The sequence below is a fragment of the Lepidochelys kempii genome, chromosome 7 (assembly GCF_965140285.1).
Source record: "Lepidochelys kempii isolate rLepKem1 chromosome 7, rLepKem1.hap1, whole genome shotgun sequence".
Taxonomy (NCBI): Eukaryota; Metazoa; Chordata; order Testudines; family Cheloniidae; genus Lepidochelys; species Lepidochelys kempii.
The window spans coordinates 88,664,177-88,690,195 of record NC_136386.1 but is presented as its reverse complement, the minus strand read 5'-3'; the positions used below and the strand labels follow the sequence as shown (position 1 = coordinate 88,690,195).

General features: G+C 37.0%; 1 protein-coding gene across 5 annotated transcripts in view; it reads right to left on the bottom strand.

Moving 5' to 3' along the window:
* PCDH15 (protocadherin related 15) overlaps positions 1 to 26,019 on the bottom strand; it is a 1,335,873-nt gene that overhangs the window by 2,746 nt on the left and 1,307,108 nt on the right. For 4 of the 5 annotated variants that reach the window (XM_073353680.2, XM_073353679.2, XM_073353683.2 and 1 more), the window contains 5 exons: positions 22,244 to 22,354; positions 10,420 to 10,441; positions 8,719 to 8,757; positions 6,940 to 7,013; positions 5,875 to 6,010 (listed from right to left, as the gene is read on the bottom strand). In XM_073353680.2, coding sequence (XP_073209781.1) covers positions 5,875 to 6,010; positions 6,940 to 7,013; positions 8,719 to 8,757; positions 10,420 to 10,441; positions 22,244 to 22,354 — 382 coding nt within the window. Of the gene's footprint in view, positions 1 to 3,041; positions 3,044 to 3,387; positions 4,997 to 5,874; positions 6,011 to 6,939; positions 7,014 to 8,718; positions 8,758 to 10,419; positions 10,442 to 22,243; positions 22,355 to 26,019 lie in introns of all 5 variants that reach the window. The other variant, XM_073353690.2, reaches the window with a different exon arrangement.

Genomic DNA, 26,019 nt, shown 5'->3' with positions numbered 1-26,019 from the left:
AGAAAGCTGCTTCCTTAATATAAAATAAACCCAGCTATTATCGCTCTTGAACAAATAGTGAAAGCTCCATGTTTATTCACAGAGTTCTAGTGTTCGGATACAGTATACTTGGGGCTGACTTCTACAACACACACACACACTCCAGAGGAAAGGAGATTTTTAAAAAACAGCAAATCATGCAGCGTACAAATAGATGGTACTTAACATGCTTTTGAAAAACTAAACTTTGCACAAATTACTTACAGGGCTCCTTACGTATACGTATCTTTTTTTTTCATACTGGTATGTATCTTTTGGTCAATGGAAAAATTGACTCGTTTCAGGAAAAGATCTACAATATATATGCAGCTACGACTTGGGAACCAAGAACAGAGTAAGAGGAAAGGGATAACTGATTCTATATGCATTGCAGATTACAAATATAGGGACACAAGCTTCCTCCTTTTACAGTCAATGGCAACAGTGTCAGTTTTAATGGTAACTGTGCAGCTTACACAGTAGTGAACAATAGAGATACAGCTTCTATTGGAACATAGTGTACGGCAATTTGTTTCATAGATATGAGATAATTGTCATAGCACAGTCCGCTCATGCTCTGGGGCATATTTTGTTGACTACAAGGATACTAGTCTCCATACCTTTTGCTACTGGTTCCACAGTGCCATGGCACACTGGAGTGATGGTACAAAGAAAACATTTTCAAATTCATCTTCACAAAAAAAAAATTGCAAAAAAGGACATATGTAAAGACAATGAGCTTGCAACAACTGCAGGGGAGTCATTAAGACTTGAGTCAATGGTTTGTGGGAGTCACATATTCTTAAGGAGATGTTTAATAATGCAGATCCTAGCTTTCCTCACATTTTTTCACCACTCACAGAGGCCTGCACGTGTCGGACATGGCATATCACAGAAGAATGGAAAAAATAGGGGTACAATACTGACTCCATTGAAATCAAGGATAAATTCCCATTGACTTCAGTGGAGTCAGGATTTCACCCTATAAATAAAAAAATGTCGCAGAACAGTAGCTCTTTAGCACAAGCATGCCCAGATATATCCGCTATTTGAAGGAATGGGCCGTTGCCGGCTCAAAATTCAGTCAATGGCAATCTCCATATTGCCAAATATAACAGCTACCGGCAAGAAATATGTTTGTCTCACACAGCTAGTAAACACAAGTCTGACTTAATTTCCCATTCATGCGAATGAAGTATCCATTACCACAGATGCCAAGAAAAAGTTTGACAAAAGAGAATTGTTTAACTTAATAGCAACTTTAAGTATACTAAAAAAATCAAACCTTTTCCTCCTTCTACTATGGCATGAGTTTTCTGAGCCCCTCACCCCCCCCAACATGCTATAAAAACTCCATGGCCCACTTGTGCCACAACAACTGTTTTTCTACATATAAAAGCTAGGGCACACTTTAGTGGGTAGACCCCAGGGACCCACAAAGCTAAGTTGTTTAGGCTTTGGCTTCAGCCCTTGATGGTGGGGCTCAGGGCCCTGGGGCTTCAGCCTCATGCGATGGGGCTTCGGCTTTCTGCCCTGGGCCTCAGCAAGTCTTATGCTGGCCCTGGTTGGTGGCCTCCTGAAACCTGCTCAGGCCCTAGTCTGTACTATAGTAACAGAATTGTAGCCTTTGTGAGACTTCCAGCTGCTGTTAGATTTGTCAGCCTACTAGCTTTGTAGCTAACAATCCAGATACTGAATCAAGAGAGGTGATTCATATTTGGTTCTATAAACTAACATTAATTTAGGTGGGAACTGATTGTGAACTTTTTTATAATGAAATTAACCTCCTGCATAATCCACTGTTTGAGAAAGAGCTGTGCAGCCTTTAGTACAATAAGATCAAAGAACGGGCCTACAGATTGGGTGTGTATACACATTTTTAACATTCAGTGTGTTGGCTGCATGAGTTTGAGCTCTGTGGGGCACAGCATCATGCAGCAGTAATTTTGTGTATGAAAACAAATGCAACTTGAGCTTTTAAACTGGAGTCCTTTCTTCACAATCGTGCCAAATCTGAATGGAACTGAAATTGTAAAGCTCTAAAACTATAATTTCTCTTCTGAACAGCATCAGATACTCCAGGTCATTGAATTTTAGAGAGCAAGTCAAAAAGGTAAACTGAGGTAAACTGGACTTTTCTTGCATTACCTGCAATACAAAATGTCGATGTTGACAAAATACAGCCATTAGCCAAAAAAAAAAAAAAGTTGGTCTCTGTAGAAATTGCTCAAGTAGTATTTCACATCACCCATATTGTTACAATGATTAAAGATGCAGTTAGTAGTACAATGCAGTTAGTAACTGAAACCTGTGAGTGCAACTGTCATATATGTGCACATTAAAAATGTCCATTTTACAGGTAACTTTTGGGGAAAATAATACAACTTTTTTTGTGAATTTCTACATCTTGTTTATCTGATTCCATTTTCAAATGTGCTGCCTGAATTATTTGATACCCTCTAAACCCCAAAGTTTTGCCATGTTTAGACACAGGATGATCTAGGATTTACAGGAATGAGCACAGAGGTTAGGAATTCTAGTCCTGACTGCCACTGACGCCCAAGACTGCAGAGAGTAAGCCTCTTTTCCCCTGACTCAGTTTCCCCATCTGTAAAATAGAGATGATAATATCTACATTCAAGGGATTATTATGAAGATTAGTAAACGTTTGTACAGAATGAACATATAGTGAAGTGCTATATGAGTGCTAAATGTTGATTATCACTATGATAATTCCTATTCCTCATTGTGGCAGCTGCCTGAATGCCATAAATAAAATATAAATTATATTACAAGATGAATTGCCTACTATATGCAGAAGTTTGTGACAAGATAGCCATTCCTGCAAAGGTAATATGCAATAATATTTTGCACCATGACTTGCACAGTGCAAAAAGGGTAAATTAAAGGACTACTAATAAAATTCCTTTTTATTATAGGGTTAAAATTTACAGAGGGGGAAAAAGTGCATCCCTTCCTGTTTTGGATTAAAATTCTATCAATGTATACACACTTAGAATTACATCTGAGTATTTTCACTTGAGAAATGATATCTGCATAGCTTTCTGTATTACTAATCTTAACAAGATGGACATCAGTGTAATTGAAGTAGGTAGAGAGGATGATATTTTGTCATTTTGTTTCTAATGTTTTAATCAGATCGGTAGTGTTCACGAAAGACCATGCAGAGGGCACAGCAAACAAGACCATTCCTTACTGAAAAATGTACACCTACTGTTCTCTCTTTTTAAAAGGATGTGGAGTCAGCAGCAGTCTCTGACTCTGATGCAGCAGTATCAGGAGTCTCATCTGACTGAAGTTCGCTGTGTTTTGAGGAAATCTTTTTTCTTAGATTCTGTGTTTTCATACTGGAATCAGAACTTTGAAAATCTGATTCTTGGGAAGCATCCGTTTTACTAGAAAAAGTGGCACTCACTGATCTCTTTCTCCCTCTGTTGCCTTTGAAAGTAACACTATTTTCACTTTCAAGGCTTTTTGATTCACACCTACTGATAGTTTCTTCCATATCCTTAGCATCTGTATCAACCTCTTCTGTGCTTTCAGCCATGCTACCTCCAGCACTAATATCTGATTTTCTTATTTTGCTCTGTTTACTGGAAGTAGTTTTTTGACTGATGGAAGATGTTTCAGACATAGTCCTATCACTTATATTGTCACCTGCCTCATCAGGGCTTGTGTCATCTTGCTCCAAATCTGATTTTTCATCTTCCTCTGATATCTCCTCTATTGTGTCTTCTATTTCACTGCCAACTGTGGACATTTTGTTCTTGTAGCTGGATCCAGAACTCTTTCCAGAACTTTTGTTTCTTTCACTGACTGATCCCTTAGAGCTAACTTCACTGTCAGAATTCATCACTTCTGACGTGTGACTGGAATCCCTCGTTCCTCCTCTAGATTTACTTCCCTTACTTGACATACTAGTTCTTTCACTAACTCTTCCGCTATTGTAATCACTATACTCAGATCTGCTATCGGAACTCTGATTTGGGGATACCGTTGACTGGAAGTCATCTGCATCACTGTCAGAGAGTTTATTCTGAGAACGAGAGACTTGAGAAAGGACACTTTTTGACTCTTCCTCATCTTCTTCCTCTTCAGAGTGCTCAGATATGTTATCTTCTGATTCATCCTGTTCATTATCTGATTTGGATATAGAATGATCATCTTCTGAATCCTGTAAACCTTCCTCCTTCTCTTCATCAGAATCCACAGTACTTTCATTGGTTTCATCTTGGTCCAGTGTCACTTTCAAATAGTCTTTATCATCTGCCTGAGAGGCAGAGATACTACTCCTTGCTGATGATTCATCATCATCTGAAGCAGCAGATTTTCTTTTTTTCTTCTTATCATAGTCATCAGAAACATTACTATCCTCTGGCTCACTTTCTGCTGTGATATTAATTGAAATTCCTGATTTTGTTTCATCTCTTTCAGATTCACTCACCCTCTGAGTTTCAGCGTCTTCCCCTCCTTTTTCACTTGCAGATACTGAACTTTTGCTAACAGAGCTCTGAGATTTGCTATGCTTTTGAAATTTTTTGGAAACACTAATGTGTTTTAGCACATGACTTAGTTTTCTGGTTGTTGAAGGTCTGTCATCTGCTGATTTCTGGAAATAACTTCCTTTGATAATCATGCTGTCTTCACTGTCCACTGGACGAGCTGACATCAGCTTGGCATAATTGGAATCTTTGCTACTGCCTTTTACTTTCTGCAGAACCATTGGAAATATCTTTGCTTTCTTCCATGGAGAATGAGCAGACTCAGTTGTTCCTTCTCGTTTGTGGGCTATTACGGATATTCGACTCAACTGCATCACTGCTTTTAGTTTCCTTCTCCCCTGGCTGGTCCTATGTTCTCTTCCAGAACCATCTCTTAGATCCATCCCACCACCTAAAGCTCTACCTTCTATTTGATGCCCTGCTCTCTGGCTTAGACCTTTGCCTCGACTCATCCCCTGCAATTATGAAAACGGAACTTAATTACAATGTGAAAGAAAACTTGCTATCCAAAAATAGTTCAGCGGGAAGGAATGAAGAGTTAATATTACCATGCAACATTTTTCCTGGAATCAAAACCGGCTTACCTGTTATCATATAGGTTTTTTTGCCAAAGTTTCTGGGACTGAAAGAAAAGGTTTAACTTCTAGAATGGGCAATTAGTTCACAGTGATTTTACTCAGTTGTGGTACAAAAGACTGACTCAAACATTACAGCTTCTTTTCTATCTATGGCCTGCTATTTCTGAACATTAAATTTAAATATATAACTTCATATGAATTTTTTTCTAGCATTCACTGGGCATTTTCACTTATTTTCCTTACACCTCATTGCCAAGCATTATGATAAATTATTGTAGTAACTGTCGTGTTCATCTGCAGATAATCAATTATAGCCCGTTATATTCAGTATAACTAGTGCAGATATAAGTAATATAATAAACCATTGTTTAGGAATATAATCATATATGAGGTTATATATTTTTCTTACTGTACAAGAAATTCATGATTTAATGGAAAATAGCTCTATTTAAATTAGAAGCAGCTTTGTCATTCTTAAAAAAGGAAAGGAGATGATGACATGAAAACCATGATCTTAAAACCTTCTTTCTATTTGGAAAAGCAACTTTCTTCTTGATATATCACCAATCACCACAACTGAAAATCTCAACCAGGTTTTATTGGATCCCTAATGCAATGACTGAAAAAGAGCCCAAAGTTGCTTAGCTAGTGTGTGCACAAAATAATGCACTAATTAATTATGCAAAGAAAACCTGGAAAGATTAAAAGACACTCCCTTATTACAAAATGAAATCAACTGAGTATATTACACTTACTTCTCCTTCAGTTGTTGATCCATGTGGACTGTAATAATAGCTGCCATCATTTTCCACAACCACTTCACCATACTCATCATACATTCCAGTTGGAGATAACAATCGGCGTCGACTCCCATATTGAGGCAATTCATACCTGGAAAAGAAACCTTTGGCTTCAGATATTCTGTGTGTTTATGTATGTGTGTGTCTATGTTTATCTGTATTCTCTCTCTCTCTCTCTCAGACACACACTCACCCTAAAGTGAAAGAGTTTCCCTGTTCTCTTGATTTTTCTACATATGAGAAATTGTTGATATTAAGACTATAATTTAAAACCCACTGAAATCAACAGAAAGACTCTCATAGATTTCAAAAGATTTTGGATCAGGCCAAAGCTATTAGGTATCCTGGATTAATCAGAAGGTTCCCAGATTTGGGTACCTCCTTCCAGGTACCCACTTCTGTTTCCTGTTTTTATTGGGAGAGTGACCGCACCGCACCTGAAGCAGGGGGGATAGGGCGGGGGGAAAGGAACGTTGTCCAAGCTTGCTGGAGGAAGGAACTAGTGCTTTATGGTGGGGGGCAGGGTAGAAGGAGGTCGCAAACTGCTGCAAAAAAGGTGGGTGATGGTCAGCTTTGCAGTGCTGACTCACCTTCTGGGAATGTGAGGGCGAAAGGTTCTGGATGCTCTTTCTCCATGCAGTAGCACCCACCCTCCCTCCCCTCGAGGTGCTACTATCCGGTTGGGTTAGGACCTGCAGAGGGCATTGTGCTAGTCATTCCTTTTTAGTGGGCCTGGGAAGGAATTTTGACCTCACCACCAGATTGGCCTAGGTAGCATGGGTTTTTTTCAACCTTCCCAATGGTGGGTTCAGGGAGGACCTATTATAGGGAGCAGAAAAGTGGTTAGGCTATATGTCTCAATGGTGTGTAAATTCTTGCAGGTAGAGGATAAATGTAATCCTCAGTTTTTTCTAGAATCCTGAAGAAAATGAAATTTTCTAAACTGAATGCTGAAATAATAAAAATGCTAAGCATGAAAAGCTGTATTTGCAAAGTTACATAGGAAAACTGAAAACATACCCATGTTCATAACTGTAGTAATCTTGCCCATAGTATTCTTGGCCTGGATCAATTCCGGATTCCACAGACAACTCCTGTAAACCAAAAGAGAAAACTGATTGAATGGAAATACTTAAACACATAGTGAAGGTGATAAGGAATGCAGAAAAGAGTATTACAAATTGTGTACAAGCAAGAAAAAAAAAAGACGAGAACTACAGTGAGTGCCTTTTATCACTACCACTTGTCATTTCAATAATACATTCTCAGGTGGCCATGTTATTTTTTTCTCATGCCCGAGCTGGGATGATGGTGAAATCATAATGCAAAAGGCTTCTGTGGTGATGAGAAAAACTGTCAGAAACTACAGTCGGCACCTCAGTAATCTGAGGCCAACAGGTGCAATAAATGCTTTATTTTAATGATACATCCTTAGAATATTCACAGTTAGCAAAGGCTCTAGTGTGTAAAAGTTGCACATCCTTCTGCGGGGGAAAACATCTTTTTCAGTTATACTTTACAATAGCTTTATTCAGCATAAATCACTCATCAAAAATATACTGCCACTTTTCTCAAGAATTTTCATTTCTTGCCTTCCTGCCCCATATCTTTCCATAGAACTCTTAAAGAAGCACTCCTAGCCTAAGATGAAGACAATTTTATTTACAGAATTTGTCAGGCTCTACTTCAGAACACGTCTCCTGTTGATACAGTCTGCACGATTTGCTAACAATTATTATTGGCAGTACTGAATCAGAAGGAATGATTTTGTTTAGATCATACAAAAATACCATTGAACCTTTTAAAAATCTTCACAGTCCTTGGGATGCTACTGAGAAGATTATTGTCTTGCAAGGTAGACAAGAGAGTCTTTCTGAAAACAAAGGCATCAGAACTTGGACTGGAATGAGGAGGAGGAAGGTGGCTGTCTGCTACCTTTGTACTCCCCTGATCACCAGGGATCCTGGGGGCAAGTCCAGCCCCACATAAAGTCCAGACCCCCTCAGAGCTGTTCTAGATTCCTTTTTCCTTTTCAGTGGCTCCTGGGAGTTGCTATGATTGCCAGGGATTGTTGGAATTCCATGGCATGCCATCCCCGCTCCTTCCCCAAGCACCTATGTCCTAGCACCTCTGTCAACTATATTAGCTTTACTCCACCAGTGGTTCCCATATGCCAGAGGAATCTTCAGCTGGCCATACTGGCCAGCTTTAAGGCAGCTTTACTTTACTAGCACAGTGCAAAGCACATTTATCAGGACCAAGGATCTAACCAAAGGACCTGCTCCTGCTCCTACTGAAGTTAATGGGAGTTGTTCTGCTGATTACACTGGAAGCAATATCATGTCTATGTGATTTCAATTTAAAGCATCAAGGATATAATCCAGATCCTACACCACACTCTTATTATTTTTGGGAAGGCATTATTTTTGCTCACCTCATCTGTAGGAGTAATAATGACCAACTGACTGGCACCAGAGAAACTAGATAAAAATATGATAGCAATGACATTATTCTGTTTATTAATGTGAAAAGAAAGCTAGTAAACTTTGCAGTTGGTGTTGCTGAAGTCAACAGTAATGACTGAAAGAAGTGGGAGGATAGTGCTGAGGCAGAAAATCTTATTTTTAATCAAACTAAATAAATGGGTTAAAAAAAATTCAGGGTTTTTTTTCTTCTACAAAATAAACGTTTTCTTCAATGGTGAAGAAAAATTTACCTAGAAAATAGAAATTTAGATCAGAAAATACTGTAAAGGCAGCTTTGAAAGTTACAGAATAGTAAGACGAGGAAAAACAGTACCTCTGGTCTGAGAAGAGAGGGTCTCAGCAATTGCTGTTGCTGACAAAGATAATTAGAAATAGAAAGATTAATCAGACAGTGCAAGTTAGTAGAGAAGTAATTTATGTTGAAACTGAAAGGTTTGAAGGAGAGCCTCCGAACATCGTTCTATCTGTATTTTTAATTTCAGAATGGCCAAAATACTTCAATACTCATTGAATACTTTTTTAGTTACATTGTATATAGAGCACCATGTAAGTACATATTGCAGTAAAATCAATTTACAGTCTGTTATTTCTTTTGTCTAATGTACAGTCTAATTCCCAGTCATGTGATAATTATATTCTGAATTATTTGTGAATCTTAAACATATTTCCAAAGGCCAGATAATTCACTGTGCAAGTTAAAAAACTTCAGAGTAGGTGGAAGGCAAATCTGTGGGCATCTTGAGATTCCTGCAGTGGCCTCTGGCCTTTGTACAGGGGTTTATACATTACTACTCGGTACTCCTCTCCCAACATGGCTTCCACAGGCTCTCTCATGGTTACACAGGAAGTCTATGCTAGAACTAATAAGAAAGCTCAGGTATCTTGATTTTCAGTCCTGTGTTTTAATCACAAGATCATCACTTCCTCTTTATTTTCCTCTGTGGTTGCTGTCTTCTTATCAGTATTTACTGATATCCCGCCCCCCCCCCCCCCAAAAAAAAATTGCTGGATTTTTGAAAACACCAGTATTCACGTTTTGCTGATTTTCATCTTTTTGGGATCCAGGAATTTTTTTCAGAGGAAGCAGATGGTGCCACACACAAGAGCCAGGGTCAGAAGTGCGGCATGCCTGGGGCGGGGGTAGTACTCACAGGTTGTAGCCTTCCACTTTCCTCCTGACTCCAGCCCTTCAGCGTGTCCCCGTTTACCTCCTCAGAGCAATGTGGGAGCAAGACCACAGAGAGCTGGGTCCTGGCAGCTGAGATCCTCCTTACTGCTGCAGAAAGCTGCCCCAGCTACTGTGAGTACTGAGCACCCCTGCTCCCTGTCCATTGCCCTTTATTTTCAGTTATTACTGATTTTTCCCTTTTCATTTTTTTAAATAAATCCCAGGAAATAAATGAAACAAATAACTGAAAATGACAGGCCTTATTTATAACTTACTTTGAGTGTTGTAATTTACAAGGCACGTCACATATTGCATTGTAATTTAGGGGCAGATACTACTCTTCTTGAGGAAGGATGGTAGCATCTTACTCGGCAAGGAGTCCCACTGAATTCAGTGGGATTATTTGTATAGTAAGGTGCTACTCGTGAGTTTATTTGGCAAAATAAAGCCTTTATTGAAAAAACAAAGTCCTACTACTTGCTATATTCACCCCATCAGAGGAGACACATGAATGCAGCCCTGCAGAAGGAGCAAATCATAGCAAGGTAGCAATTCTGCAGATGCCAAAGGGGGTACAGCGCATAGGGAGCTGGATACACTGCTGTTGCAGGCCCTGACATTAATGGGTTTGACCCAGCTTTCCCCAGCAATCTTCAGCCTTTTAAGAAAATTAATTTATATTAATGCAACTTTTCAATTTATTGTTAAGATTTCAATCAAACAAAAATATTTGAAAAGACAATTCTCTGCGTTTTAAACAGCTGAAGAAAAAAGTGCTGTAAATAGGAATTTATACATTCTCTGTTATCACACTGTTTTAATAATATAGGTGGGGAGTAGCCTTACCTCTTGCTGTGCATATCCTTGCCTACATTCAGAAAAAGAAAAACATATCATTAGTACGCATCTCTACGAGTATGTAAAGATGTAGTTCATATTCACTATGTTCATGGAAGTGAGGTGGAAAAAGAATGTCCTTGGAAATGTTACTAACATGGTAAGAAATATTTATCTAAGCATACAAAATAAGTATGCCTTTCGAGACAAAATATATGTCTGGACTTACACAACTATATCTGAGGAAGAGTATTGCATCTGTTTGTTGTTTAGAGCTGCATACAGAGTCCCAGTAAGTCAGACAGTCAGTGCACTGGTAGAATAGGATATGGATGGGGAGAGGAAGCACACACTGTGCATAGTGCCTCTGGCCATATCCCTTGCCCACCCATTTCCTTTCTTTCCACCATGAGGGTGGAGTCCTGCCATAGAGATCTTTCTTGTGGCACAGAGCAGGTGCAGAATTCCTGGTTTTGCTCTCTTGCAGCTGATAGACACTAAGCTTTTATCTTTGGGGCTTTCTGAACCCATGCAGGGCTTGCTAGATTGTGACCATGAACTTCTATTGTTAATTTCCACTAATAACATTATTATTAAAATTATACCTATCCTAACATTTCCTCAATGTGTTTATATGGGCATTATATTCTTTCAACTATCTATGGTTATTTTTCCACAGGCTTTGTGCTTTTGATCTTATTGCAATATTTTCTGTTTTTATTTCATATTCAGTGAACCACTCATACTGGAAAAATGCTCTTAAGTCTGTCAATTCCTATACTTTCACATTTCATTCCAGGAACCTTAAATGGTTTAGGCAAAAATATTGAACAGCATTTACATCTCAGTATTCCTATAAAAGGAAAGTTTAAGATATTTTGATCCAGAGAGGGTAAATGCTCAAAATTGTGTTGAGCTTAAGCTAGTACATAGCAACCTAGGAAAATCATTTAATTACAGATGAGAGAAAACTAAAGAACAGAATGAACTCTCAATTTTTAATAACACTATCTGTAAAGCTTTTCTATTAATATTCAGCACGTTATTGATTATCAGGGTAAATTACTGCAGTTGTCCCTATGATAAGAAAGTAATGAAATGAAGATTTATCACCAAAATATGATCTTTAACTGTCCAACAACTACTTGAGCAACACTGTATTTGATTTTCTTGTAGCCTACAACAATCTCTAGAAATTGAAGGTCTTGAGTTGCAAGAAGGATAAGCAAGCCTATTAAACTTAATTGCTCTTGCATGGTCAACACACTGCAGATTAAAAGTGCAAGTAGTGAAAGTAAATTAATACTTATTTACTTTTTTAATCCAGTTTGCTGAGAATGCACCCACATTGCATAATCAAGCTTTTTGAGAAGTGCTCATACTGTTTCTCTACTATTAATGCTTTGACACTTTCAAAAAAGATGCAAAGCTTTCTAATAGCTTTCATTTCTCTTGGTATTTCACACTACACCATAAGCTTCCATTATAAAAGGAAAGTCCAAGGTGAAACTACACATTTCATTCCCATTAAATAATTTTAAAAATCTCCCCCGAAGGATCTGTAGTAATGTCTGGATAAAAAGTACCATCTGTTTTCCATGGCTTTCAATCTGACAGATGCCCTCAATTTAGTAAAAAAAAGAAAAACAAGGGAAACAGTATGAAAGATGATGTATGCTAATGCCAAAACATACACAACACTTATTTTATATAACTAGTGCTTATAGTTAAGGATTACTGTGAAAATGAAGTTATTTGCACAAATGGCACACCTTCCACTGCTCTATATTGCTAATGTAATTTGAAGGATTTTTGAATTGTCTTTCCCAGCAGTTATGTATCCACTTTAATCCTTCTGAATGTTTTATTTTAAGATATTTTATATTTATTCTTGTATTAAAAGCAAAAGAAAGATCAACAGCAAAACACTGTAAATACATATTAGAATTGTTTGATCTACTTTTTGTTTTTTGAAATAAAAAGTTTCACTCAGTTCAAAGCTAGCAAGAGAGAATTTTTCTAAACATACAATAAATAGCCACTTTTTTCTCCAAAAGGCCAGTGGCAAGACAGTTGGTATCGTCTACCAATTGCATACTGTTGATTATTATTTAACTACCTTAAAACTTGAAAATTAAAAAAAAACCCAACAAGTCTGTGTTTTAAGATTTTGTTCTAAGTAAGAAAAAAATCAAATTTATCATGGTGAGAGTTAAGGGAATGATGAAGCCAGAAACCAGCTTTGAGTATTGGATGAACTGTGGACCGTCTTTTATCTGGTGGTGAAGGAAGTGCTAGTCACTTATGTAATCAAGTCACTTGTTCAATTGATCCTAAAGACAGTCAAGCTGGTCCAAAAAATAGCAAATACAGGCCACATGTCCAGTCTACAGTCGATCCTAAAGAACCAATTCAGGGAGCATGACAATTAAGTTAATGGGACTAACAATAACAACCTTGATTTTCAAGGTCTTTGAAATTTGTTTTGGATACTTTTCAGTAATTTATTACTATGTATATTACAGTAGCATACAGAGGCCTCAACTCAGACAGGGCCTCCCTTGTACTAAGTGCTGTAAAAACACACTGTAAGATATAGTCCCTGCCCCCAAAGACTTTATAATCTAATAAGAAAACACAGGCAAAAGGATGGGAGGGGACAGAGAGGAACTTGTACTTCCTACTGCTCCAGATTGCTACTTTATCATTGCACAGTTTTGGAACTGTAACAAAGTCACTGGAGTATATTGCCAGCTAGTACCAAAAACCTTGGCTGGCCAACCAAGGCTGCCCATGGATATTAACTCTAATGAAAATGAAAACAAATTTAAAAAACGCCAAACATTAAAACTTTTATTAGTATTAAGGATTAGTTCTCCATAATGACGAAGGAAGTGCAACGAGTGAGTGAAGCACTAGTTAATGTGGTATCATTTTCCCTACAGATTCTTTTGAGCCTGACCTGATTGAACTAAAAGAAGGAGGCTACTGTGTTAGGTGACCATTCAGATTAAGGAAGGTCACACAACGTTATAGTTGAATAAACTTTGAAGAAATTCACTATTAGCCAGACTTTTAAAAATGCTGAGCAGCTGTAGCTCCCATTGACTTCTGTGGGATGTATGGGTGACTTCTGCAAATCAGGCCATATCTAGCTATACAATCTACGTCACAGAAGTGAATTATAGCCCTGATCCTGCCAAGACTCACATGTGGGCTTAACCTTGTGCACTGCGACTAGTTCCATTGACTTCACTTGTACTGTTCAGTGTATAAAGTTAAGCACTTGAATAAGTCTTTGCTAAATCAGGGCTTATAAAATCTACTTGGTACACTACTGCAGTACGGCGTTCACATCTGACCAAATGCAAAGCATTGTAATGTTGTACAGGCAGGCCACTAATCAGTTTTAAGCTGGACAGTCCTGCTTTTGTTTGGTTTGTCCTGTCCAGTCCTGATGGAAAGCCAGATGTGGTTTCATCCAGGATCATGCACAGTAGATACAATTCAGAAGAGCACACCGCTCCACCCTGCTGGTGTGACCTTGCACACACTGTCAGGGCAGGGCCACACAGGTAGGGGTGTTCCCCTGCCATTCCTAGTAGGACTGGAATGTCTGATATGCTGGAGATATGTCAGTGGCCACCCTAGCGTTGTGGATTATTCCAGCAACATATCCTGAATTACTGGTATACGTCTAGTTTCGATTTAAGCCTTACAGACTTATTGTCTGATTTCCTGTGAGTGGAAACTTGCTGCTGGTGCTGCAGTTGTACTACTCACTGAGAATTTAGCACCATATGCAATTATTAAAAACGCTTGACTCCTATAAAATATTAAACTTATGTTACAGCAAAAAATGGATCGATTATCATGTTCCCTACATATTTGGCTATTATTGCTATTCATTACATGCATTGGAGCTAAAATCTCACCCACTATGCAAGGAGACTATATTAGGCATAGAGTATTTAGAATATATCAGCTGAATTTATGTGATGAGGTTCACAGAGTCTGGCTCTGGGACAAAGAAGAGAAACTATCTTCAGCAATTTCTGATTGAAACATCCATACTTGTCCCATCTGTAGTGAAAAGAAAAGAAAACCACATACCGTGGAAAAGCTGGCTATTTCAAGGCAGTTAGCTAAGTACCCTTATAATTACCTTTCTGCTTAGAACAGATAACATTTTCTCATGGACAGGTTTTAAGTTTTTATTGTAGCTTCCTTTACGTACCAGCTCCTCACCCTACTGCATTTAATTCTATTAAAAGTGTCAGTTTTAACATGATTATCTAGGATTTTGGCAAAAGAGGAAAAATAAAACTGAGCACCGAGCTAAACTTACATTCATTTTTTTATGCCAAACCTCCTTTTACTTACTATTTGTTTCAAAGGACAAGCTAATTTAATATAACCGAAATATTTAAGTGTGGGTTTAATTTAAATTAATGCTACTCATACTATATACATCTTTTACAGACACTTATAAAACCTTTTCTTTATGACACTGATCAGAATGATTATTACATTCAAAGCTTCGCAAAAATGTTATTGGTGGAAATAACTACCAATATTTAGCAAGTTAGCACAAAATATGATTAAAGAGATACCTAATTAATATGAACAAGCAAAATTCACAATCACTTTTTACATTAAATGGTTTACAAAAGTGAAGACCCACAATATGAAGTTTCAGAATAAAGGAAGCAATGGGAGGCATAATGTAGATAACAAAAAGGAGGACAATAAGGTTGACTGACAAATAAACAGAAAAACCATGATCAAACCTACAAGGACAACAGTGAGATGAAAGCATGTCACCAGAGCAGAATGCTATACAATCTCCTATAGAATGACATGATACATTGTTGTAACAACTTTGTCTTGTTATTGCGGAGTTTGTTTTCTAGCATCATTTGCATTTCTGTGACATCCAACATTTTCCAGTAAAAGTAAGAGTTCTCCCATGATGTATACTTTATGGGTAAAGCAAGAGATGCCTTCAGTATTTCAGCATAATTGCCTTGCTTATTGACATAACCTACAACATTAGAGTACCCTCGTGACAAAACAATGTAGACTGTTTAGAATAAAGGAGTGTCAACATATATCTGCTACATATAGTTCATTGGTTTTAAAGGGACACTTTTCCTCATGAATCTTTTGCAAGCATACAAAGAAAATAAATCAGCATAATAAAACAGTAAAATGCAGAGTGCACAGAACTACCTTTAAAAATATTATACATTACAAAGTTAGAAGTGATCAGGCAAAGAAAATGGACTGGAGGTTTAGCATCAGGAACAAACAAATAGCAATATACAGCAAAGAGGAAAAAAGTCTGAATTCTTTCATCAGTGTTGAAGTACTTTAGCTATGGAACATATGAGGAACATGTACTATGATAGCCATGTCATGCAAAATATACACCAGAAAAAATTCAACTGCAATTTATAATGCAGTGGACTGGGATGGGAATCGCTTTTCAAGTTCCTCAACTATACAGCTCAAGTTGCCATTCTGCTGGCTGTGCTCAGCAACAGTTTCTGTAGTTGGCAGTTCGGATGCTGCAATTGGTTTAAGCTTGGATATGTGCTTGGGTAGAATGTGGTTTTTGTCTATTTGACTGTACATGTTAGCCACAGATTTTTCAATATCTGCTAAGTTGTGAATATTTTTGAGAATCCCTTTCAACTCCCTGTGAGGTGGTGACTCAGGTGCTGTGGCCTGTGATGACACTGGTAGCTGTTTGGCAGGGGACTTAGTATGCTTTACAGGGGAAGGGTGCTGGGTACTTAGACTAGATGAGGAGGAGAGGGCTAGAGAAATGGTAGGAAGAGATGGAGGTTGTGGTGGCAATGGAGGAGGAGTTGGAGGAGGAGGTGGCAGCAGGGGTGGTGGAGGAGGGGGAGTTTTGGGTGGATCTGGAATGCTTTCTGTTACTTCCACTTTGGTTTGAGCAGCCAGAAAACTCTGGTGAACTGGGCTCTTTATCCTAAAAGAAGGAGTTGGTGGTTTGTGAGTTGGTGGAGGAGAAAGTTCTTCAGGACAGTCATGATGAGTGATGATTACTGAAGGAACTGCCAGTGATTGAAATTCAACTACTTCAGTAGAAGGTGTCAAAGAGGAGAAAGGAGGAGAGCGATGGCATGGAGAAGCAAGCAGACATTCAGGAGACAACTCTAGAGTATTTTCTCCTTCTTCGTGGCAGTTGCTGTGTGTTGGTGAATGTGAACATTTCATATCATAGGATTTCACTTGTTTCATTTCCTGCAAAGCCTGTTGCTCAAACTGTCTTGCCTTCTCTTTTACAGTTAACTTAGTGCCAATAATTTTTTTAAATATTGGACTGCTAATATCAACCCTGCTGTGCTGATTGTCAGTTCTTTCCTTCTCTGCTTTGAGTCTTTCCTGTTGCCACTGAACTGGATCCATGATAATTGGCCTACTTAGAGCATCAGACACATGCTTCCTAGTAATACGAATTGGTAATGTCCATGCACGGTGAATACCTCCCAAAGGGCACCCCAAAAGGGCATCTTTCAAGGCTAATCTTCTAGGTGAAAGACTGTCTAAAACATCTTTCCTCTTCAGGAGCAATGAAGAGCTGGGTGAACCTTGAACAACACCTTCTATATACAAAGGGTTCTGAGTTGTTAGTGGGTTCTCATCAGATAAAAATGTAATGTTACTTGCAGATTTGGGGAGATTATTGTTCAACGATCCATTGATATTAGACTGCTTGTGAGCCTCAATAGCACGTGAAGCAAAGCTGCTTATTACTCTTTGACGGTCTCCTTCTTCTAAGACTGACTTTTTTCCCCTGCTTTGTTGGAAATGGTAGAGAAGAAAAAGACTTGAAAGAAAAGAAGATAATCACATGTAAGGAAACATGCATGTACATAAATTTTCATGAGAAAAAAATGAATTTATGATGTAAATGAATGCCATAGCATTACTTCGAACATATTGTTATTCAAAATAGATATTTACAAAAGTCTACTGAGGCAAGACATTTACTTTTACATCTTCTCCAGAGGAAAAGGATATGAAGAAAAGAGAAAGAAAACAAGCTTTGACCTACATAAATGAGTTCTAACCTTAACCACATCGCCTTTCTATCCTTGGAAACAATGACACTTTCCTTTTCAATTATTATTTCCCCTGATACAGTGATCTAAACAAAGACTTGACACATTTTTCCACATAGTTTGTTAGTAACAGTTATACTACACATTATTGAACCTAACATGGGAAAATATAATGTCGCTTGGACTACTTCTAATATTCCAAACTCTTAAAAGAATTGTCAAACTGTTTCAAGCATCCTTCACCTGGCCTCTTCCAAATTGCAGCTGCCTGAGGCCTGGAACTTACAAAAATTTTCCTGGCCTAGTGACAAGTTTCTGTCAATTTTGGATTTGGTTAGAAATGGAGCTTAATCCCTGTAAAGGGATGATTCCCCATTTTCCACCAATAAGACCCAGCACTGTCTTTTAGACCTGAAAATTATGACATATTGAATTTTAAAATTGTAACTTTAGTAGAGCTTTTATGTTTCCCTGTATGTCTGATACAGATGAACCAATTGAAACTAATGGATGTACCTTTACAGGTGAAGTCATACAAAAAATAGTCCTAATTAAAAAAAAAATATGTTTCTAAAATAGTTTTTCTAGAACACAAATGACATGTTCAGAATACGCATGTGTAATGGGATATGATAGCTAAATTATTCTAAATCTACCACTTTATAGTTCTATATGTATATCAATTACAGCTATAGTACAGCTAGAGTAGTAATGACAACTACATGATAAACTAAAGTTGCCTATGAGTTCCTTTCTATTCCCCGTTTTCAGTAAATGTCTAATATTTTCAGCTTTCCAGTTGAAATTTTCCAGGCTTGGTCGCTACCCAAAGTTGATTTTTTTTTAACTTTAAGAAAAACTGGGTCAGGTGTTTTTAATCAAAAAGAATAGTTTAAAAAAAAACAACCCAACCTTCTAGCATGTGACTGTAGAGTCTGCACAGAAAATTAGTGCACAACTTGCCAGTGTGCTATAGCTTCAAACCCCAGCTTGAAGCACACTAAGTATTTGTCTAGACAAGCCCCAGTATTGTACAATGTTTAGTGCAAATGGCAGGACACGGTTCTAAGAGTGCTTAGTTAAATAGTTCTATATTCTGGAATGTGTTTCTCCCCCTGCTCCCGCTCCCCAAACTCAAGAAATTTCATGAAAATTAGGCTAAGGGAAATTTACTGTGGCATGGTTAAACATTCCAAGGTGAGAAATCACTCAAGAACAGAGGAAAAGACATTTAAACAGTACTGAATGAGAGTAAAATAAGAAGCCACACAAATAAAGAAAAGGAGTACTTGTGGCACCTTAGAGACTAACAAATTTATTTGAGCATAAGCTTTCTTGATCTACAGCATCTGATGAAGTGAGCTGTAGCTCACAAAAGCTTATGCTCAAATAAATTTGTTAGTCTCTAAGGTGCCACAAGTACTCCTTTTCTTTTTGTGAATACTTAATGAGTATTTGATCATGGGGATTTGATATGTTATTTTACATCATTAACTTATTTTTAAACAATATGCCTTGACACATATTGGACAAGCTTCCTCAGCCATCTTAGTGGATCACATGGATATTCAAATGTAGAGACTGGAAAAATCAATGATTCCTGAAGTTAAATGAAGATCCACTTTGCTTCCAAATATAAAGTACATACAAACTGATATACCCTTGATACGTATGAGAATGGATTATTTGAAAAGCTGCTTGATTGCTAGACTATTTTTATATTTTATATGATTTTATGATGAAACCTTAATATTTGTAGAACATTATTTTGTCTCTTTGTTCTAACAAGGAACTGCATCAGATTGGTTTGAAGTCATATTTCTGCAAACTAGAGCAGTGATGGCTGCCTAAAAAGAAATTATAGGTAAAGGATGAAAAGGTTCTGACTGAATGCAAGCTTGAGAAACCTGCTTACCTATCAATCTGTTTTAGGTATCTGGAGAGCACCAATCACCAAAGAGTGTAGGTGCTGAGACTAGAGGTCCTTAGAAATAATACTATTCAAGTTCAGCAATTACAGTTCTGTATTTAATCACTACTTGGTACAAAAGGGTTAAGGAAAATGAAAGGAGATACACAAATCTTTCCACTTAAAAGTAAATGTCTTCCATGTAGTACACCATTGTAAAATAAAGGCTGATACTCAATGGCAATTAATTACAGTTTTAACATAAACTAACCATAGAAGAATCAACTACTGTTTCTATTGGCTACAAACATTATGCATGGTGAAGTAAGTTTACTTACTGATGCCTATGTATCCAAAGATGGAGAAAGAATGGAAGTCATGAGACATAAGATGAATTTAAAACAAAAAAAAAATTTTTAGTTCCACTTAACTTTCCAAAAAAACCCAAAAACAAATTAAGAAAATAAGACGTAAGGCAGCACTACAGAAAGAAAATGTTTGACAAAGGACAATTATGGAAAGGCATGAAAAATAAAGACAAGTAAGTTTTTCAGTTTTCTTAAATTTCCATTCTTTGGTATTTAAGAAAATTGTTGGAGATTCGAGAAATAGTTGATAAGAAAAAATAAAGTTATGCATGAGATTATAATATACTATAGCAATTTAAATGTAATATTGCAATTCACCTGCAAGTTGAAAATGAGTTTACAATTTCTACTATAATTTTTTTTCCCTGAAGATTGATTTTCTGAGGTAGATTGTTGCCTTTGGACCAAATATTGGATTCAGTTAAACTCCACAGATTTTTGATAAACTTTTATTTAAATGTTATTGAAAAACATTCTCTCTTTAAAATTGTTAAGTGCATTGATTTACATTATTTTTCCATATCTCTATTTTCTGCTAGAGATTCCTTGATCAATATCTCAATGCTGTGGAAATATTTACTTGTCATTTTTACAATGGTTTATTTATATATATATTCCATAGATGGTGTCCCTTTTACAGGGAAAAATCTGTATTTGCTAAATTTATACTTTTAGTTGAAGTGTTGTGACAAATCTGAGTAAGTGTGTCTCTAAATCAAAGATGCAAGTATTCAGATTTGCATCTGCAACTCATTTTACCTATGCAAAACTTTGCAGGTGCAAATTTTGTCCACAAACACAAAGCTTGCTCATAGCCTGGCTGAAAGCACATCAATTAGATTGGAGAATTCAGACTCATAAAGCTTCCAATGCCCATTTGTAACCAGTCCAATCCAACTTCTAGTAAAGTGAATTGCAGTCATCCTTTTACTTTCACAGGAATTGGGTTAGACTTTAAGGAACCAGGGTCTTGATCCAGCAAAGTACGTCAGCATGGGTGTAATTATAAAGATGTGAGTAGACCCACCTAGATCAAGACCTAGAATTCACATACAATAACCTTTTAAATTCTATGTGTGTTGTATTTCTGTGAAACATACTTCTTTCTTCCAGCTACCCAAACCGTAACAATTCACAGGCATAAAATGCCAAGAGGGAAAAAACTCAGTGGTTAATTTTGGAAGAGACGCTATTCCTGTTTCAATGAGTAATGTAAAGGTTCTCTATTCATAAAGAGAAATTCAACCCAAAACACTTGGAAATCAGACCCTGTCTTTAAATAATCAAAATTTAAAACATACTAAAGCAATGATACTCTTCACCCTGCTATAGTAACATTTTTATAAACTCAAATATATATATATGAACTCTCTGATCAAGGGGGAAAAAGTGACTTCAAAATAGAACAAAAATCAGCCAACACTTGATAGCGCCAGCACCCCCGCTCCCAAATACTTTATGAAGTCTATTCTTTTCAGTGTTGTCATCTCAATGTTATTCTTTTAAAATAATACAAAAGTAATAAATAGTTTCTGACAGCGTATAAGCAAAAATATTGTATGTGTAAATATTTCCCTGTACTGTGCTATTATGATCTGTTCATACTGTGTTGATTTCTGCTTGGAGTCCCTTGATTACAATTAAGTTACATCAGTGCATGAGTACAGGTGACCCTTTCTTAGTAATTTATTGTCTTAATAGAACAATGACTTTGGTCATATCATCCTGTTAGAAAAGAAGACCCAAGACACATTCCAGCTACAAATATGTTACCGACATATAATGGCAAAAAGATGCTTTCCTTTAACTACTATTTTTTACAATCTATTTTATTGCCCCATTGTGTTTAATTTCAACATTTAAATTACTTCAGATTTACAAAGAAAAAACTTTAGCCAATGGAATATTTCATACTGAGAAGTCTATCAAATGGGTTTTCTGATTGAGTTTTAAAAGTATATTCAGCAGGCAGCTTGGAAGAAATAACATTTTGGGCCAAGTTCTCAGGTATGCCAGAGCTGCATTCAGTATCTCTGAGAAGTAAAGACTTTCTGCCACCTTTCAAGCCCCCTAACCTTGATGCAAATTAGAGCAGCCTCAGGACTATTTTAACTTGCTATAGCACCTATGGGTTGTTGTGCTGGCCCAAAAACACTGAAGTGCAGCATGCTCTAGCAATGCCTAATGAGCAGCTTTACACTTTATACTACTTCCCCTGGAGATTCCCCGTACAAGGAGAGATCCCAGCTGACTACTCTGTCCCTTTTGTGCCATTGCAGCACAGCTGAGTCTCCAGCCCTCTTATTTATTTTCTTGATTTTTAAGAAGCTCAAGTCATTTGTGGAACATACCCTCATCAAGAAAAATCTATTCAATTATGTTGTAATAAAAGACATTTCAGAAACGTGACCTATGCCTTGGTTCACTAACAATTTTAGTGATGAATCACAATGAATACTTACATGGTGCTGTCACCGAGTTCTTCATAGAGATTATTGGCAGCGCTACTTGATGGTTTGCCAGCTGGTAAGGCCATCTGGATTCTTGCTGTCTTTGCACATTCAGCTTGCCGCCTTTGGTAAGTTGTGCAGGGAGGGAAAAAATGTGTGTTAGAAATATTCTATAGTTTACATGGGCTGACATGTAGTCAGATGGTAGTTCCTCAAACATTACTTGTTTTGTATTCAAAGAAAGGTAATCATGTGAGCAATTTGTTTTAGCTTTGTATCACTCTATCGCTTGCTCTTTCATTATGGATTTCCAGAGCTCCAAAATGTATCTAAATATGACCATCCACTTTTATATAATTGCCAAACCACCTGATCATCATGAAATAATAAGACATTTATTAGCAATTACATTTAATTGAGTAAGAGGACAATTAAGCTTTAACAATACTGGTTTTCATCAAGTGGTATGTGGTGAACTGGCTGCTTTGGCAAAGTCCTTCATTTATTGACATTTATTAATGTCACATTTAAATTTAAACATTTGTAAAGTCTCCCTCAAAGTTTAATTTTTATGACTTGTAACACCTTTATCAGCATAAGAGTTGGTCCACAATTTCCCATTTGAATGATTTTTCCAAATGCCCTTTTTGTAAAATCAAAATTTTCTGCATGAAAATTTCAGTTTTGTTGAAAAATTTTGATTGTCTATCAGGAAAATTGAAATGATGGCCACCTGGAACCTGCTCTGCAGGCAGAAAGTAAAAGTAACAAGAGACTGAGAACCCTGGCTCTGGGTTGGAGGTGAGGCAAGGAGGCTGAGCTCCAGGGAGGCAGAGAACCAAGGCAGAAAATTAAATTGACAGGAGTCTTTTAGGTCGGCAGCTGACAAGCCTGAAAATTCCATTTTGGATGTCCTGAAACCAAATGTTTCAGGAAATCTCTTTCTGCAAAAATATTTGCATTTTTTAGGAAAAAAAAACCATGAAATTTTTCACAGGAAGGGACTTCCTTTTTTTGGCCAGCTCTAGTCAACATGAAGACCATAAATTCAAGCCCTCTAGTTCATTGATAAGGGTCAGAAAGAACAAATAATTACCATGTAACTGGTAACAGGATTGAGAGAAATTTAATTCAGAATAGAGTACAACAGACTCTACCTTGATTTTCAAAAGAAATCATGATTATTATTCTTCACATTTAGATTATGGTAGTGCCTGGAGCTAAGATGTCATTTACTGGAGTTCTAAAATAATTTAAAAATAGAGAAGTAAAACTGGTTCATTAGAAAATTTTATTGTTTCATATCTATCTACCTGTATTCAGCATTGTTACATTTAAAAAAATCCTCTCATATTTGGCTGAAAAGATTTGGATGGTAACTAGAGTTACCAAGCTCTTACCCCCCAAATTAACAATACTGAATTCTGAAATTCTCAGACCTGAACTGCTCTGGCATTATCCAATAATTATTTCTTCTGAACAGCTACCTTCATTTCCCCTTTAGAATGCTAGTTTAAAATAATGATATTCATAAACAAGTATTTCTGGGATATCCACTATTCATAGTATAAAACCATTACTGATAGTGGGCTAAATTAGCCTGGATGTAATTGTATTTAATTGAATTGAGTTACTCCAGGGATGAATTTGGCCTACTGACTTCATGTTTCAAGGAACATTTATCTCCTGGGTCAATAAATCATGATGTTCACTTCAACAGAAGTCAATATCTGCTAATGACATCTCATAAACATTAAAAGGCCACACGCAGCCACGGAACCCATGGATTCTGTACTATAATCCTATTTTAAGGCTATACTACTTCAAAATCTTGGTAAAGAACAATCACCCAATGATTACAAAATTACACAACGAGACAGAAATGTAAACAGCACAAAGGACAGGATCCTTCTGGTCTATACTGTGCTCTATATAAGTGTACCACCGACATAGCCAGTTGTTGGTGGGCAGAATTGAACCTGGGAGCTCTGGAGCTAAATGCATGAGTCTTTACTGCATGAACTAAAAGCCATATGGCCCTTAGCCAAGGCTCTAGAGCAGACTCATTAATCTCTCTCTAAGTGGTCTCAATGCCACTAGATGGGATAGAATACCACACCCAGGAAGTGTGTGGGTTACATAAGCAAAGCCTTCACATTTTATAGTGTTTTCTTCAGCATGTCTGTCCACATTTCCAAATTCAAATTAAGGTAATAAAATAAATGATGTAAAAAGTAAGTGGTTCAATTAACATAGAAAAAAAATCAAGCTTATTGGAGAATACACATATATAGACAGATATGTGGGGGTGTTTTCAGTTTAATATAAACTATATGTAATATCAAGCTATTATTTATTTAGTATGTATGTGTCATATACAAGGTATTTTAGCGCTTAACCCTATTACTTGGATTCCCTAGCTTGGCAGAGCCTGTGAAAAAGTTAAGAGAACATTTAATTCTAAGTTTTTTGAAGCATCCCATCAACGGGGAGGGATGGCAGCCTGTGAGCTGGCAAGAGTAAGTCCCTCTGGTATCATAATTTTCAGGATCAAAAGGAAAAGGACCTCTTATATGAACAGAAGCAGGCACCATCTTACTGGCTTCCCCTTCCTGGCAATTTGGCTCCTGGAGTAGAAGGGACAGCTGGCGTAAACATACTGTGACTTCTTAGGAGCACTCATGGAATTGATTCTCACCAGAATTAACCTTCACTAGAGTCATGACTTAAATAGGGGGCGTTGTCATGCCTCCATGGCCCACACAGCCCCAACAGAAAATTCTTCACAGAGAAAAAGAGAGATTGTTGTTGTGGAAGCATTATTTCACCTTCACCATAGGCCTCAGACCCCCTCCATGTGCTTTAGTGAAGCAGACACTCAGAGCATATCACTGATTTACTAAACCTGCTATCTTGTCTATGACACTGGCAAACACCTGATCTTTTATAAGATGGCATTCTATCTTTAAACCTAGGCATAAAATGTACCTAGTTAATTATATAATGCTGTACAATGGGGAAAAAATCCTTTCTTCTCTCTGCAGGCAAACAGCATGAAATGTGATTGCCTTCTCTTAGCACATAACTGAATGTTTTATTAAATGGTCATAAAACTGACAAGTTTCTTTTTAAATCCAGCCACAAAAAGATCTCAGGTAGCAATGCATTCTACAGTTTGACTATAGGAAGCATTTCCTTTCACTGGCAATACATTTGCTTCTCTTAAATTTCAAATGGCCTTTGTTCTTGTACAATGATAAAAAGCAGATATTGATCAGCAATCATTATTCTTAAACAAGGTGTAAGAAGCAAATCTAAAAGTAAATACTTACTCTTTAAATCTGTTGTCATGAGAGAGAGAGGGGGGGGAAAGGTATGTTAGAAGTGTTCCATTCACAACAACAATTATCTGAAACAGTGAACCTTATATTAATAATAAACTAAGAGTGACAATAATTTTACATATTAAATTGCAAAATTAATGACATATTTAAGAACCATTATGTTTAAGTAACTGAAAATCATTTAGTTCCTTTTGTGATTGTGAGACGGTTATAAAACTATCATCCATAAACATGAATTACTGGGGGACAAATCAGTTATGGGCTACACAGAATCTGAAAAAAACATTGATTAAAGATGTGGATATCGAAGTATGAATTAGGATTTTTAAAAGTGGAATATTAAAGATGATGTAAGTTTTATAATTGCCTCCTCATTTTAACATGGCAAATATTAAAGAAACAGTCCTTCATAGTAAAGCACAATTACATTTTGGCTTCTATGTG